This window comes from Sus scrofa, chromosome 14, assembly GCF_000003025.6.
Source record: "Sus scrofa isolate TJ Tabasco breed Duroc chromosome 14, Sscrofa11.1, whole genome shotgun sequence".
In the NCBI taxonomy this organism is placed as follows: Eukaryota; Metazoa; Chordata; class Mammalia; order Artiodactyla; family Suidae; genus Sus; species Sus scrofa.
This window is the reverse complement of record NC_010456.5, coordinates 125,153,226-125,167,620: the sequence shown is the minus strand read 5'-3', so window position 1 is coordinate 125,167,620 and position 14,395 is coordinate 125,153,226. Positions and strand designations below refer to the sequence as shown.

General features: G+C 41.8%; 1 protein-coding gene across 1 annotated transcript in view; it reads right to left on the bottom strand.

The window, feature by feature from the left end:
* The window catches only part of FAM160B1 (family with sequence similarity 160 member B1), a 37,250-nt gene extending 28,244 nt beyond the window's left edge, over nt 1-9,006 (bottom strand). Inside the window, exons 1-2 of the mRNA XM_001929362.6 lie at nt 8,627-9,006; nt 670-748 (exon numbers count right to left, since the gene is read on the bottom strand). Coding sequence (XP_001929397.1) covers nt 670-748; nt 8,627-8,671 — 124 coding nt within the window. The 5' untranslated portion in view covers nt 8,672-9,006. The remainder of the gene's footprint in view (nt 1-669; nt 749-8,626) is intronic.

Genomic DNA, 14,395 nt, shown 5'->3' with positions numbered 1-14,395 from the left:
CACCTTAAGGGTTTTTAAAAGCCAAAGCCATTGCAGTGGGGTACAAGGCCTTGTACAGATATGAACCCCTCACCTGTCTGATGTCATCTCCCATCTTCCTCCATGTCCACTTTGCTCTATCCTCACTTCCTCATAGTTCCTAGTATATGCCACAGACGGCATGCTCCAGCCTCAGGGTTTGTGCACTGGCTACTCTCCTGGGACTTTCCCCCTCAGAAACCCCCAGGCTTGCTTCCTTCCTCCTTCAGACTTCTGCACAGAAGAAACACGGCAACAAGGGTTTCTCTTAAAAAGGCATCGGCCCCCCACCCCCACTCCTCAAACACACACTTCTATACACCTCTTAGCCTGCTTCGTTTTCTCCTTAACACTTGGCATCTTGATACCTGTGCTCGTCTATTTATTGTCTGCTTTCCCCCAGTCAATAGATAAGCTCTGACAGGACAGAGATTTTTGTCTGTTTGACTGTTATATCTCCCAGTGCCTAGAACAATGCTTATACAGGTGTTCAAAAGATATATATATATATATATACGAATCAAGGAGAGGAACTGAAAGTAAAATAAACTGATTTTAAGTTTGATATAAAATAACTTTGAATGCTAGCTTGAAATGTATTTTAGCATTTCACAAATTTTCTGTTTAATTAATATTACCGTTGTTTCTTACCCGAAGTCTCTATGTAGTAATGGGTAATCGCCTTCCAGTGATAAACAAAATCTTCTTGTAAAGGAAGAGAAGGTGCAAGCTACACAAACACACAAAAAAGACCACAACAATTAAGAAAATGGCATTACAAGTTTCTCATTAAGTATACCTCTGTAATAATTGTCTACTAATGATGCAAAAGCATCATAAGAATAGGGGGTGAGCTTTAATCTGATTCTATGTCAGATATCAAAGAGAAACAAGGAGTTCCCGTCTTGGTGCAGCGGAAATGAATCCGACTAGGAACCATGAGGTTGCGGGTTCCATCCGTGGCCTCACTCAGTGGGTTAAGGATCCGGCGTTGCTGTGAGCTGTGGTGTAGGTCACAGACATGGCTCGGATCCAGCATTGCTATGGCTCTGGCATAGGCCAGCAGCCACAGCTGCAATTAGACCCCTAGCCTGGGAACCTCCATATGCCATGCGTGCGGCCCTAAAAAGACAAAAGACAAAAAAAAAAAAAAAAAAAAAAAAAGACAGAAAACGAGTCAAATCCAAGAAAGTAAAAATGATTTATTAAGAAAAAGGGGGGAAAAAAGGAGTTCCATCATGGCTCAGAGGAAACAAATGTGACTAGTATCCATGAGGACACAGGTTCGACCCCTGGGCTTGCTCAGTGGGTTGAGGATCTGGCGTTGCCATGGGCTGTGGTGTAGGTCGCAGACATGGCTGAGATCTGGCTTTGCTGTGACTGTGGTGTAGGCAGGTGGCTACAGCTGGGATTGGACCCCTAGCCTGGGAACCTCCAAATGCTGCAGGTGCAGCCCTAAAAAAAGACCAAAAAAAAAAAAAAAAAAAGAAAGAAAGAGGTAAAACATATTTATCAACATTATTTTTTGGCCATGCCTGCAGCATGCAGAAGGTCCAGGGCCAGGGATCAAACCCTCTCCACAGCAGCAACCCAAGCCACAGCAGTGACAATGCCAGATCCATAACCCACTGAACCATCAGGGAACTCCTATCAGCATTATTATTAATTATAGTATTGGAGTTTTTTTTTCTCCCCAAAACTAGTAACTACATATGGCTTTGAAAGTAACAGTATTAAATGACATTATAATTAAATTGTTTTGGTGTTTTTTAAATATTGCTAAACAAAAATTCTGATTTTTGACAAGGATAGAAAGTAATACCAGAGAAACCGGCTTTGAATTTTGGGAAACTTCTCCCTAAAGCAACTTTTTTGAATATGTATTGTCAAAAAATGCAATCTACATTGATTCATAAATAGTGAAAAATAAGAAAAAAAATTAATAGTATTAAATGAAAACACTCAATTTCTATTACTAAACTATCAGTAAAATGGAATTATCAATAAGCAGGCATCTTTGTACCTAGGACTTTGAAATGCAAAACCGTAAAAAGCTGCTACGTAATTAGTTACACATCACCACTACTAAAACATATACCAAAGTCAACCCTGTAATCAGATTAAAACTGTTCCTTACTTTCAGTGACATACAGAAGTAAATCTTTTCTTTTCTAAGCCTAGATTAGGCAGTGCATATTTTTAGCAAAATAACTATATGAAGAAGACACTATCAATTTAAATTCCACAAAGTCAAAATTGTTTTACATTTTAATCTTGAAATTTACTCCAGAAAGTTTTAAGACCAAAATTATATCCCTTGAGCCATCTCATGGCAAACTTATGAGGATTTCAAATGGGTCTTAAATGGAAAGAGAAAGATTTGGACACACCTTCTACTACAACGTTCTTTTCCTCCAAAAGAGTGAGAACAGAGAGAGAACACTCTCCCGGTCTTACTATTGTCGATAAATTCTGGTCAGAAAGTACTGAGTTGACCCAGTTTCCTTGAGAACAAATAGGTTTCTATTTGGGGAAGCTGAACTATGGCAGCATCTTCCTTTTTCATATATTTCATCTAAAAAGATGACCTAAGAGGTCATGTAACTCCTGTGCTTCTACGTGTTCCATTTTGATTTCTTGGTGTCCCCAGCAGAGACCTCAAAGCTCAAAACTCTGTCAAGACAATTCCCAAACTAGAGAGCAAATTATAAACTTTGGTTATGACATCTTAAGTGTTTCAATCCAGAAGATGAAACATACTTGGGAAAAAAAACGGACCTGAAAAATTCTCAATCATCAACATCTTAACGCTCACTTTTTTTGTACTTGCCTATTCACACCGCTCTGAACGGTACTGAAGGAAGAGACCTGAAATATTCCTCTCATTTCAGGCAGAACACTAAGAACATTTTTAAAAGGCATTACGATCTTCAACAAAGGAGTTAGAACCCTTGGGATTACTATAACGTAAGAATGTGGAAGAGAAATTAGATGCGGGAGATGGAGAAAAAATTAGAAAGATAAGAAAGAGTTAATTTGGGGAAATAGAAAAATCTTCCTGAAATTTTTAGACTAAAATGTCCGTTTTAATCAGCAACTTATTTTTAGAATCTTCCTCAAGATAGACACACTTGCTCTTGCTTTTTGTACCTGGTTTTTTACACACCAGCTTTATGTAGTCTTAACAATTTTTTTTTTTTTTTGGTCTCTTTTTTTTCCTCTAGGGCTGCACCCACGGCATATGGAGGTTCCCAGGCTAGGGGTCTAATCAGAGCTGTAGCCACCAGCCTACACCACAGCCACAGCAACATGGGATCCAAGACGGATCCAAGCTGCGTCTGCGACCTACACCACAGCTCACAGCAATGCGACGCCGGATCCTTAACCCACTGAGCAAGGCCAGGGATCAAACCTGCAACCTCATGATTCCTAGCTGGATTCGTTAACCACTGAGCCACGACGGGAACTCCAACAATTATTAATTAATTAATTATGTATTAACAATTGGGACAAACCCAAATGCAATTTGGTACTTCAAAAAAAAAAAAATGTATCTAGTTTCCCAAGTGTAAATTAAGATTTGTTAAATTTTTCTGAGGGAATTTCCAGGGTACATAAGGAATAATTGCTCCAGATTATTTCACCCACAGAACTTAACTCTGTTTACAAGGACAGTTACTAAAATAGAAGTCTTACACAATTTGTGTCAGGACCTTTGCTGCTACGGTCAAATTCAAAACAGGATGGTGTTGTTTTACTTGTGAATCTCTCCCAGAAATCTGCTTGAAATGAGAAACCTTTTGAAGTAGACAGCGAAATAGTTTCAAATTGCTAATAACTCAGTTTAGTATCAGTTTTGTTCAAACATGCATACATTTCCTTTTTTAAGTAGAACCTCCTAGTAAACTTGCCTCTGAATCATAACATGCATAGTACCTGTTTTATCCTTACATGAAAAACACTTATGGTGTGGGTTTTAAAAAAGCTCCGATGAGAACTAGTGTTCTTAGAGGTGTGAATCCACATGAGGAGATTTGGATGTGAGTTCACGTTTTACGATACAAAGGTTAAATTTTTGAAAATTCATGCGATCAGTCACTATCTCAACCAGAAGTTGACCTGGACACTTAACCTGACATCACCTTTTCTGGGAAGCCTTGCCAGACTTCCTGCAGGGGGAAAGCCCTTTCCACACACACCTGCGGCCCCCATCCCTGATGGACTGCTCCTCCCCTACCAGCCTTTACCCCATGTTTGTAATTGTTGAGTTATCCATCTCCTCCACTAGACTGTAAACTCTATGAGTTTACAAAGATGAGGTCATCCTTTTCATCACTGGATCCCCAGGTTCCAAGTCAACGATGGCACATAGTTAGCATCCGGTAAGGTTTACTGAGTGAATACATGGCAGTTGCTACCATTTAATGAGTAGTTTTATGTCAGGCACAGTGCTACAAAGTTTATACTTAGCATAAGCTCTTAAATTCTCATAATAAACTCCGATTTTTCCCACACAAACTCGTATTAAGATCTAAAGCCATTAACTGATCTGACCAAGGAAACACTATTTATAATCAGAAATCTATCTTTCTCCAAAATGCCTACCATGCAAAAGCACCTACCTCCATCAATAACTCAGATGAGAACTAGTATTCTTTTTTGTCTTTTTAGGGCTGCGTCCTTGGCATATGGAACTTCCCAGGCTAGGGGTCGAATTGGAGCTGTAGCCGCCAGCCTACGCCAGAGCCACAGCAACACAGGATCCAAGCTGTGTCTGAGACCTACACCACAGCTCACAGCAACACCGGATCCTTAGCCTAAGGAGCGAGGCCAGGGATAGAACCTGTGCCCTCATGGATGCTAGTCAGCTTTGTTTCCACTGAGCCACAAGGGGAACTAGTGTTCTAAAAGCCACATCTGCTGTTGCACACGTATCATGAACATTCCATGCCAAAATCTTTTAAAATGCTTCTTCCTTCCCCTAACTTTCCTGAGGTCCTTCCTATCTCCTCTGCCTCTCCAAAGTCCAGCTCTAGCTTCACTTCCTCCACAGAGCATTCTCCAACTTACTCCAATCCTAAGAGCTTGCTCCCTTCCTCCTGTAGAATCCACTGGCTGATCATCCAAATAATAACAGTAGTAATAATAAACATTTATTAAGCACTTACTATGTGCCAGGCACTGCATGAAGCACTTCATATACATTTTCTCATCTAATTTTCACAACTCTCTATCACGTATTCCATTTTACAACGAGGAGCTGAAATGTACAAAGATTAAGTAACTTGCCCAGTGTAGAAGGAAGGGACAGAGGCAAGACCTGAACCCTGCTCTGTCTGGCTCTAGGGGTAGGCCACACTCTTGTCACTGCTTATACTTAGCCTGTGTATTTGTTCTATCTCCTAACGCATTCACACTGTGAACTCGAACTGTGCCGTGTTTTCATGGTGGGCTCATAAAATATTTGCTGAATGACTAAAGGACTAAAGTTAGAGGTCACTTGTTGAAAAAGAATACACTTAAGAAAACATTGTTTCATTTGACTTTTTTTTTTTGCTTTTGGGGCAGGCCTCACCCGTGGCATATGCAAATTTCCAAGCTAGGGGTGAATCAGAGCTATTGCTGCCAGCCTACACCACAGCCACAGAGGCAACATGGGATCCTTAACCCAGTGAGCGAGGTCAGGGATCAAACCAGCATCCTCATGGATCCTAGGTGGGTTCATTAACTGCTGAGCCACGAAGGGAACTCTTCGTTTGACGTTTTAATTCTTAGCGCAGAGTAAAATTTTAAGGAATTGTGGTCCTAACAGTCATCATTAATCACTGCCCTCAACGGTGGAACCGGCTAGAAGTTAAAAGATACTAGTCCCTGGCAGATTACCTCACACAAACTAGTCCCTCAACAAATACTGAACTGTACTAATAGAAGGTGTTCTGTTTATCCTCTGGAGAAGTTGTGCCACAAAGATCCAGTTCCACCTCAGAACTAACTACCTGAGAGGCCTGATTTCAGACTTGGGACATGTGACAACTGCCTCACAGAAGTCACAACTCTTACTGGCCAATCATTTCTATATGAAGTGAAAACTGTCCTCCCTGAAAATGGAGGCAAGAGTTACAGTATAGTTTTTGTTTTTGATGAAGGTGTGAATTTCTCTCCTAAATTCAAAATGTGGTCTATCAGCTTAATAACACATTTTCAGTGTCTTCACTGTATTTCTTCCATGTAGGTAGTTAACAGGAAGTGAGGAGAAACCCATTAAACAGGAAGGAAAACTTTATACTTAAACCCCATTTAAATGAATATGTATCTTGTCAACCCTAAAAAACCACTTGAAGCTCATCCAATTGAATCGAGAAACCTAGGAAGTAATGATACCAAAATGATTAAGAAAACACTGCAGATTCATACAGTGACATGACTGTGAAAAGGCATGTCAGCATCTGCATACAAGAACTATCTCCCATCTCTGTAGAATCTTGATGATTATAATTGCAATGCTGTATCAAAAAATGCTAATAGGACATGCTAATTGAAAGGAATAAGAGAAAAGCTAAAGAAATGAACAGAGGCATGATATGAATAGTACATAGAAAAAAATGTCAAGCAAATAAAGAAACATAACTGAATAAATGGGAACAATCTTGGGCTAGGAAAAAAAAAAATCTTCAAATACCACAAAGATGGCTTAGTATTACATGAGTTCACTCCCAAGAGAATGTTAAAAGAAAAAAAAAAAGTATGCCAAAATGTTTTCATGAGACATAACCTCCTATCAAGGTAACTGGGGAAGTATCATAGCTGAAAACATTAAATCTAAGCAAATAAAAACATGATTTTTCTAAAGGCAGTGCATTAAATTGCTAGGAGCACGTGAAAATAATCCACTCTAACTTTTTCTCACTAACCTCAGCAAAGTAGAGAACCTGGATATTACAGAGCCAGAGTCAGACAATTTACGTGGATAATTTGGTAGCTGCTAACATATACAATTATAAAAAGATAATGCAGCCAGAAAACACAGGCCTCAGGACAAAAATGAGTCTACTGGGAGAGCAGGAAAGCCATCTTTCTTTTTCTCAGTACTTATTTTGGTAAATAGCAGTGTGAATTGGTAAAGGAGACAAATAATGTAATAATTTTTTATTCCCAATTATCTCAGTATTAAGCTGTATTCAGTGTTAAAAAGTAAACGATTCTTGTTATTTTAAGTTAAGGAATAATATAAAATGCAAACATCACTGTTTTTTATAAATTTCTGTTACATTCTTAAAAATAAGGTGCTGTAGGTTGTGTATAAGAAAGGAAAATTAAAAGTTGCCTAAAAGTCTAAAACCGTCACTACCTCACGAGTAATACTGCTCTTCATTTATTCATGAAAAACCCTGTCTTGCTTGATTTGATACCCTGGTTTTCCCAAGAACTTGAAGGAGAGCTAGAATGACTCTTAAACATTTTCCACATATGATTTCAAATAAAAACTGTACTCAAGTTTTGTTTCCACTACTGAGTTTTTAAAATCCATTTTATTTTTATCTGGCTATGAAAACTGTTGTATTGCAATTGGGTGTTCCCCTTAAAGGTGTGTAGATTTAAATGTGCTATATCACCCAAACTGAACACAAAAAGAGAATGACATTTTAAAAACTAGTGCCACGTCCAGTAAAAACTGCACTTAGTATAAACTTCACGGGATGCATTTTTTGCCATTTGGCCAGTTCTGCCAGCAAAAAGCAAAACCACCAAAGTAAAGCAATTAGACCCCTTATCACTGAAACAGCAGGAAGACATTTTCTGGTTAGTTACTTCTCTTTTACTAATGTTAGGATATTTGAGTAATCTCTCTCAAGGCTAGTGTCTCAAACCCTCAAAGAAGAGTACAATTGCAGGAAAAACGAAGAGTGTCCAGGAAAGGAAGGGAAGAAAGGAAACAGATGGTGGTCTCAGTGCTGTGTGAGGGCTTGGAAGCTGTCTAAAGCACACTCGATTTGACCCTCCAAATACCTATTTCCATCACCAATAAGGTCCAGCTGAGTTGGGCAGCAAGGCCTATGAAGGCAAAAGCTGGCAAGATTACGAAACCAGGTCCGGTGGACTACTTCCTTGCCAGAGACACCCTCCAGGCAAGAACATCGCTTCCTGGCCCCTACCCCCAAAACAAACCAAACCCAAACAGCGTTAGGCCGTTTCTTTTGTCCTGGTCAAGACTGACCACTTTTTTTGCGGGTAAGGTTAACCGTCAGGGAGTCCGGGGGAGCGCCCGGTGGCCCTGACAGATGCTCCCCGACTCCCCTGTCCCCATCAAGGAATCGGGCGACCCCTGACCCCGGCCGATCCTCCCGGGGACCCCTCCCCACCCTCCCAGCGAGGGAAAGGGATCCACGCCGGCCCAGGGCAAGAAGGAGAGCAGGGGGTCCGCTCAGAGCCAGGCCTGAGGCCCCGGCGCTCCGGCGCCCCCCGCAGCGCCCGTCCGGGGCCTCGCTCCTCCGCGGGGCCAGGTACGCCGAGGGCCGGGGCGAGGCCGCCGGGCTCTCCCGGGACCAGCAGGGGAGCGTAGGCCGCCGCCATCCCCGGCCTGTCGTGCGCCCGCAGCCCGCGGCCTTACCGCCTCCACGGCGTGCTGCAGGATGGAGGTGAACTTGGAGAACATCCTGTCCCGGGACTGCAGCAGCCTCTCCCGGGACGACCTGGAGAGCTCTTCGATCCGCCGCCGCCGCCCCTGCTGCGGCTGCCGGGGCCGCTCCAGAGTGAAGGCCGGTGCGGGGCGGGGAGCACAAGCAGAGGGCCGAGCGGGCCCGGCCGGGCCGCTTCAGGTGTAAGCCCGCGGAGCGGCGGCTCCGGCGGGCGCTGGGACGTGGCGGGCGGCGAGGAGGGCGTTCCGCGCGGACTCTGGGCCCCGCGACGCTCCGGCGGCGGCGGCGGCGGCTCGGGCTCGGACACCGTGGCAGCTCCGCTCAAGCTCCTTCCGCCCGCTCTGCCCGCCGCCGCCTGCAGGGGGCGCCGTCGCGGTCCAGGGAGGCCCCGCCAGGCCGGGCCGGCCCTGCCGCGGGGCGGCGGGACGCCGCGGGGGCGGGAGAAGCACCAGAGGCCGCCGCCCGCCTGGGGCGGGAGCCCGGCCTGGGCGCAGCCGCCCACCTCTCCTGCCGACGTAGTCGTGCTTGTATCTAAAAATTCAGCCTTTCTCACGCAGTGTTGTTCCGTCAGTGGAAGTAACATGCCGATTTTGTATGGAAACGTAGCCATATGTGTTACGTATACAACTCAGAGGTTCGTCTCTTAAGGGCAGACTTGCAAGACGGTAAGAAGAACACAGTATTCCTAAGGCAAACAGGACCTGTGGTTTTAAATGCTAAGAGTTAGAACAAGTCAACTAAGGAGATGAAATGGCATTGCTGACTGTAAAGCATTATTATTATTGTTGTTGTTGTTATTATTATTTCAGCATTAAAACAGGAAGCCCCAGACAAATAGTAAGATGATTCAGTTATTAATTTGTAACATGTTTGAATTTCAAAATGCTTTAGGTATAGCATTTTCTATTCCCTTGATGAGTTGATACTGGGAAACATCCATGAGGGGAAAAGAATCAGAAGGGGATCTAGGAAAGACATAGGACAGATTTAGAGGAGCTACAATGTAAGGGCTTGGCTGGAAGCTTCTTAAAATACGGTGCAACAGTATATTTGTCAAGCCTTGAGGAAGCACAGTTCGGGCTGGTAAATTTTAGGTTGGTTTGATACAAATGAGAAGAATGTTCATATCCTGGAGAACTTTATTTTTGCTAGTACTGGCATTTTATCAAAAGGACCATTAAATTCTTGATGAGAGTGGAGGAGTGTTGCACAACTGGTGATGAAAGTATGTATTTGTAATGAATCAGCTGAGCAGAGGAAAGGCACAAAAGGTAGCAGAAAAGATAGCTGCAGAGCAGAGTGGTGTTTAGGGCCACTCCCTGGAGCTGGGGAGGCAAGGTTCAAATCTCAGCTCTGAGGAGTTCCCTTCATGGCTCAGAAGGTTAAGAACCCACCTAGTATCCATGAGGATGTGGGTTCCATCAGGCATTGCCCAAGCTATGGTGTAGGTCCCGGGCTCCGATCTAGAGTGGCTGTGGTGTAGGCTGGCACCTGCAGCTCGGATTTGACCCCTAGCCCAGGAACTTTCCATATGCCCCAGGTGTGGCCCTAAAACATACACACACACACACAAATCCCAGCTCTGCACTCACTTCAGCAAATTGTCTAACTTCTTTCTGCTTAAGTTTCCTCATCTGTAAAACTGGGAGAGTAGCACCTATCTTGTGAAATTGTATAGGAATTCCTTGATATATGTTAAATACTTTAAAGTGCCCACTCCATAGTAAGCTGGTAAACAATGCGTGGATATTTGTTGTTATTGTTATTAGTAGTAATAACAGCATTTAATAAAATAATAATAGGGCCAGAAATCAAGATTTAAGGAGAAGACTTTTAGTCTTCTCTTCTTTTCTCCCCTGTTTTTGTTGCCTCTTATCCTTGGATTGCAGATAAATATGACCTAAATTCCCCATATACTAGTCCTCGGGTTGCTGGAGGCAAACTTTGTCATTTGCTAAAAATCGAAACTTGCTCCTTACCAGATTCTGGATAATTGTGTCTGCTTTAACCAAGAGCACATACTGTTTTATTATTATTATTATTATTATTATTATTATTATTCTTCACACAGTTTAAGATGGTTAGTCATGTTATTAGCTATAGTTATTTTCTTGACCTAATTGTCATACATTTATATGGTATTTTGTATTTTCATAATACCTCACAACAACTGCTTGTGTGAAGAGATCTGTTTAAAACAGGCTTACTTAGAGTTGTTTGTATTTGATGATGCCCATCTTTGTGTACTTATTATAAACACAATAAAATATTTGTTTTGCTCTAAATTAATATCAGTATTTAGGATGAAAGCTCATCTATTTGATATGTAGTTTCCAAGATATGGAAGTTGGACTAGAATTATAATTGAGCAGATACTCTTATTCTTATCCTGGAATGACACTGACATTGTCACCAGCCTTATGCAAGAGCACTGTCGGACCTGCCTCAACAAAGTGTGATTTGAGAAAGCGTAGCAAAGGCTTCCCTTGGTCTCCAAAATGCTTAGATACAGGTGACTGAAAATCCTCAATTAGGGTTTTATTTCTTTACTCCTTTGGCTTAAGGCAAATAAGAAATTTAGTCTCTGCACAAATTAAAATACTTTGGGGAAAGATAACACATTGAATTTTAGCATTTATTACACCTCAAGGTTTTTTTTTTTAATTCTCTTCTGAATAAGGTTTAATCAGCAAGGACACAGAAAAATCCATAAAACTCAAACTGTTGGGATGGAGCTGAAGAATAAATAGAGTTAGAGGATCCCTGCATTCAAAATTTGGCAGATGTCTGGTCATATATATGATAATTTAGCAACATCCCCTTTCCAAATGCCACTACAATTACAGTAAAGAGATTTTTCAAAGTACAATGCCCAGAAGAACAAGTAAATTAAGAGATGAGATAGCAATAAAATTTTGAGAATTCGAAAGTAGTTGTAAAGGAGGTAAACTGATGTGACTGGCCTAAGGAAGCTGAATGCCAAGATAACCAGGAAGAAAACCAAGCGCGAGAGTGAGATATTCATATATTCACAGAGCCTCTCCATGGCTCAGAATGGTAACCTTAAGCACCTGTGGAAATAGAGGTAACCGTGGAACTGAAAATAGCAGGATGGATTGATTGAAAGTTTGTTTAGAATTTCATAGATACACCCCCACTGCACAAGAGCCGCTGACCGCTGACCGCTCCTTTCTCATCCTGGAATGAGATGAGAGACTCTTTCCCAGAAAGGGAGGGGTTCTGTACTGAGAGAAGAAAAGAAAGAAGAGGATAAAGTGAACATAAACCTCGTGAATGTTGAGGCACGGGTCCCCAGCCCTCATCCTCCCCTTGGCTCAAAATACAGTTATCTGGTTGGTCCCTCCAGGAAGAAGATAGGAAGGGACCCCTAGGAAAATCCACTTAGTTCAAGAGAAAAGACCCAAAGATCCTGCGGTGGGAACCCAGACGAGCCCACCGTTAACAAGCCCCAGTTAACAAGCTTGGTCCACCTGCCCAGAGCTTGGATTTCTTCACGCCCCTCTCTTAAATAGGATCACACATCCAGGGGTCATCAATAATTCTCAGGAAGCTTGCAGCATTAAAGATCGGGCCCAAAGAAAAAAACAGGATGAAAAAGAAACTTGGAAGAAACAGAGTTGCTTACATTGAAGGTAGGGAAGATGGGAAGAAAACTTAAAGGCCACCTCAACTATCATTAATAGCCTCAGAGAGAGAAAAGAAGTTGCAGCTGTAAAATAAGACCGGAGTGCTATGTTTTAAAGAAGAGTGTATACATTGCCGTGAGCTGTGGTGTAGGTGGCAGACACGGCTCGGATCTGGCGTGGCTGTGGCTGTGCCATAGGCCAGCGGCTACAGCTCTTACTGGACCTCCAGCCTGGGAACCTCCATATGCCCTGGGTGCAGCCCTAAAAAAGCAAAAATAAATAAATTAAATAAATAAAAAACAGCGTATAGAGAACAAAAAAAGACTCAGAAATCAAGAATATGATAACAGGATTTCCTGCTGTGGCACAGTGGAAACAAATCTGACTAGTATCCATGAGGATGTGGGTTCCATCCCTGGCCTCACTTAGTGGGTCAGGGATCCGGCACTACCATGAGCTGTGGTGTAGGTCACAGATGCGGCTCAGATCTCCCGTTACTATGGCTGTGGCTAGGCTGACAACTGCAGCTCCCATATGCCTTGGGTGCCACCCTAAAAAGCAAGCAAAACAAAACAAAACAAATATATATATATATATATAAAATTTTTTAAAAAGTGAAAAATAAACTTGAAAAAATTTAGCAAGCTTAGACCAGAGCAAAAAAGAATGGAAAATGAGTGGTGTGCTGATGGAGAGGTTAGAGGGCCAGTCCAGCAGATCTAACATCTGAATAATTGAAGAGAGTAGAGAGAGGAAATAATTAAATATATTAATTAATAATTTGATATAATTTTATAGATCTAAAAGCCATGAGTTTCCAGATTGAGGAGGTTCATTAAATACCAGAACAATGAATGAAAACAGACTCAGTCTAGAGGACATTATTGTGAAATTTCAGAACAGTGGGTTCAAAGAAAGCTTCTACAAAACTTCCAATGAGAGAGAAAAAAAAACAAATGTGTATAAAGAATCAAAAACTACAATGGCATTATCCTTTTTTTTTTTTTCTGTATTTTTTGTCTTTTTGTCTTTTCTTGGGCCGCACCCACGGCACATGGAGGTTCCCAGGCTAGGGGTCTAATCAGAGCTACAGCTGCCAGCCTACACTACAGCTCTTGGCAACGCCAGATCCTAAACCCATTGATCGAGGCCAGGGATTGAACCTGCATCCTCATGGATACTAGTCAGATTTGTTTCCACTGAGCCACGACGAGAAATCCATCTTGTAAAACTTTTAATGGAGTATGAGCTGTAAAAATTCTGAATCACTATGCTGTACATGAGAAAATAACGTAATTTTATAACTCAACTATACTTCAGTTTTAAAAAAAGAAGAGATTTCCTTAAGAAGATGAAACTGGAGGATGGACTATTTTTGAGCAGATTTATATGATAGGAGTCAAATTCAATGTTGCATTAGTGATAAATACAAGAAAACTAAGCAAAGGGGAAATAAGCTAGATCATTATTAACACTAGGAAAAATGAAATATTGTGTAGGAATGTGTAATCATAGTATACATATGGCTTAACTGTAAGTGGTGCTTACATAACCATAGTGATGTAAACACTGATCTAATTAAAACCTATGGTATTGCTGCTATATTTAGGGATGATGAAAGGATGGATGTGTGATGGGATGGTGTGTGTGCGTGTGTGCATGTGTGTGTGAGAGAGAGAGAGTTAAACCCCTATCTGTTGTGAGGAAACACGTGTATTGTTTGAAACCAAAATATCAAGAAGTAATACTGCAAGCATATTATTTAAAGAAAGGAAGTAACAAAAGAATTCACCCAAAGTGTTGAAAGATGTTGCTTCTGTGGAGGAGGAAATTAGGAGTTTTGGAAGAAGGATGGGAGCTTTCATAAGAAACCTTGTAAAACCTCTTAACTAAATTGCGTGATATGCCTGACTAAATTCACATGATCAAAGTTTGTTTGTGAAAGGGAGAAACTAAAGGGGGAAACCATTTTTTATTTTTGTGTGTATGTGTGTCTTTCTAGGGCCACACCTGCAGCATATGGAGGTTCCCAGGCTAGGGGTCCAGTCGGAGCTGTAGCCACCAGCCTACACCAGAGCCACAGCAATGCAGGAT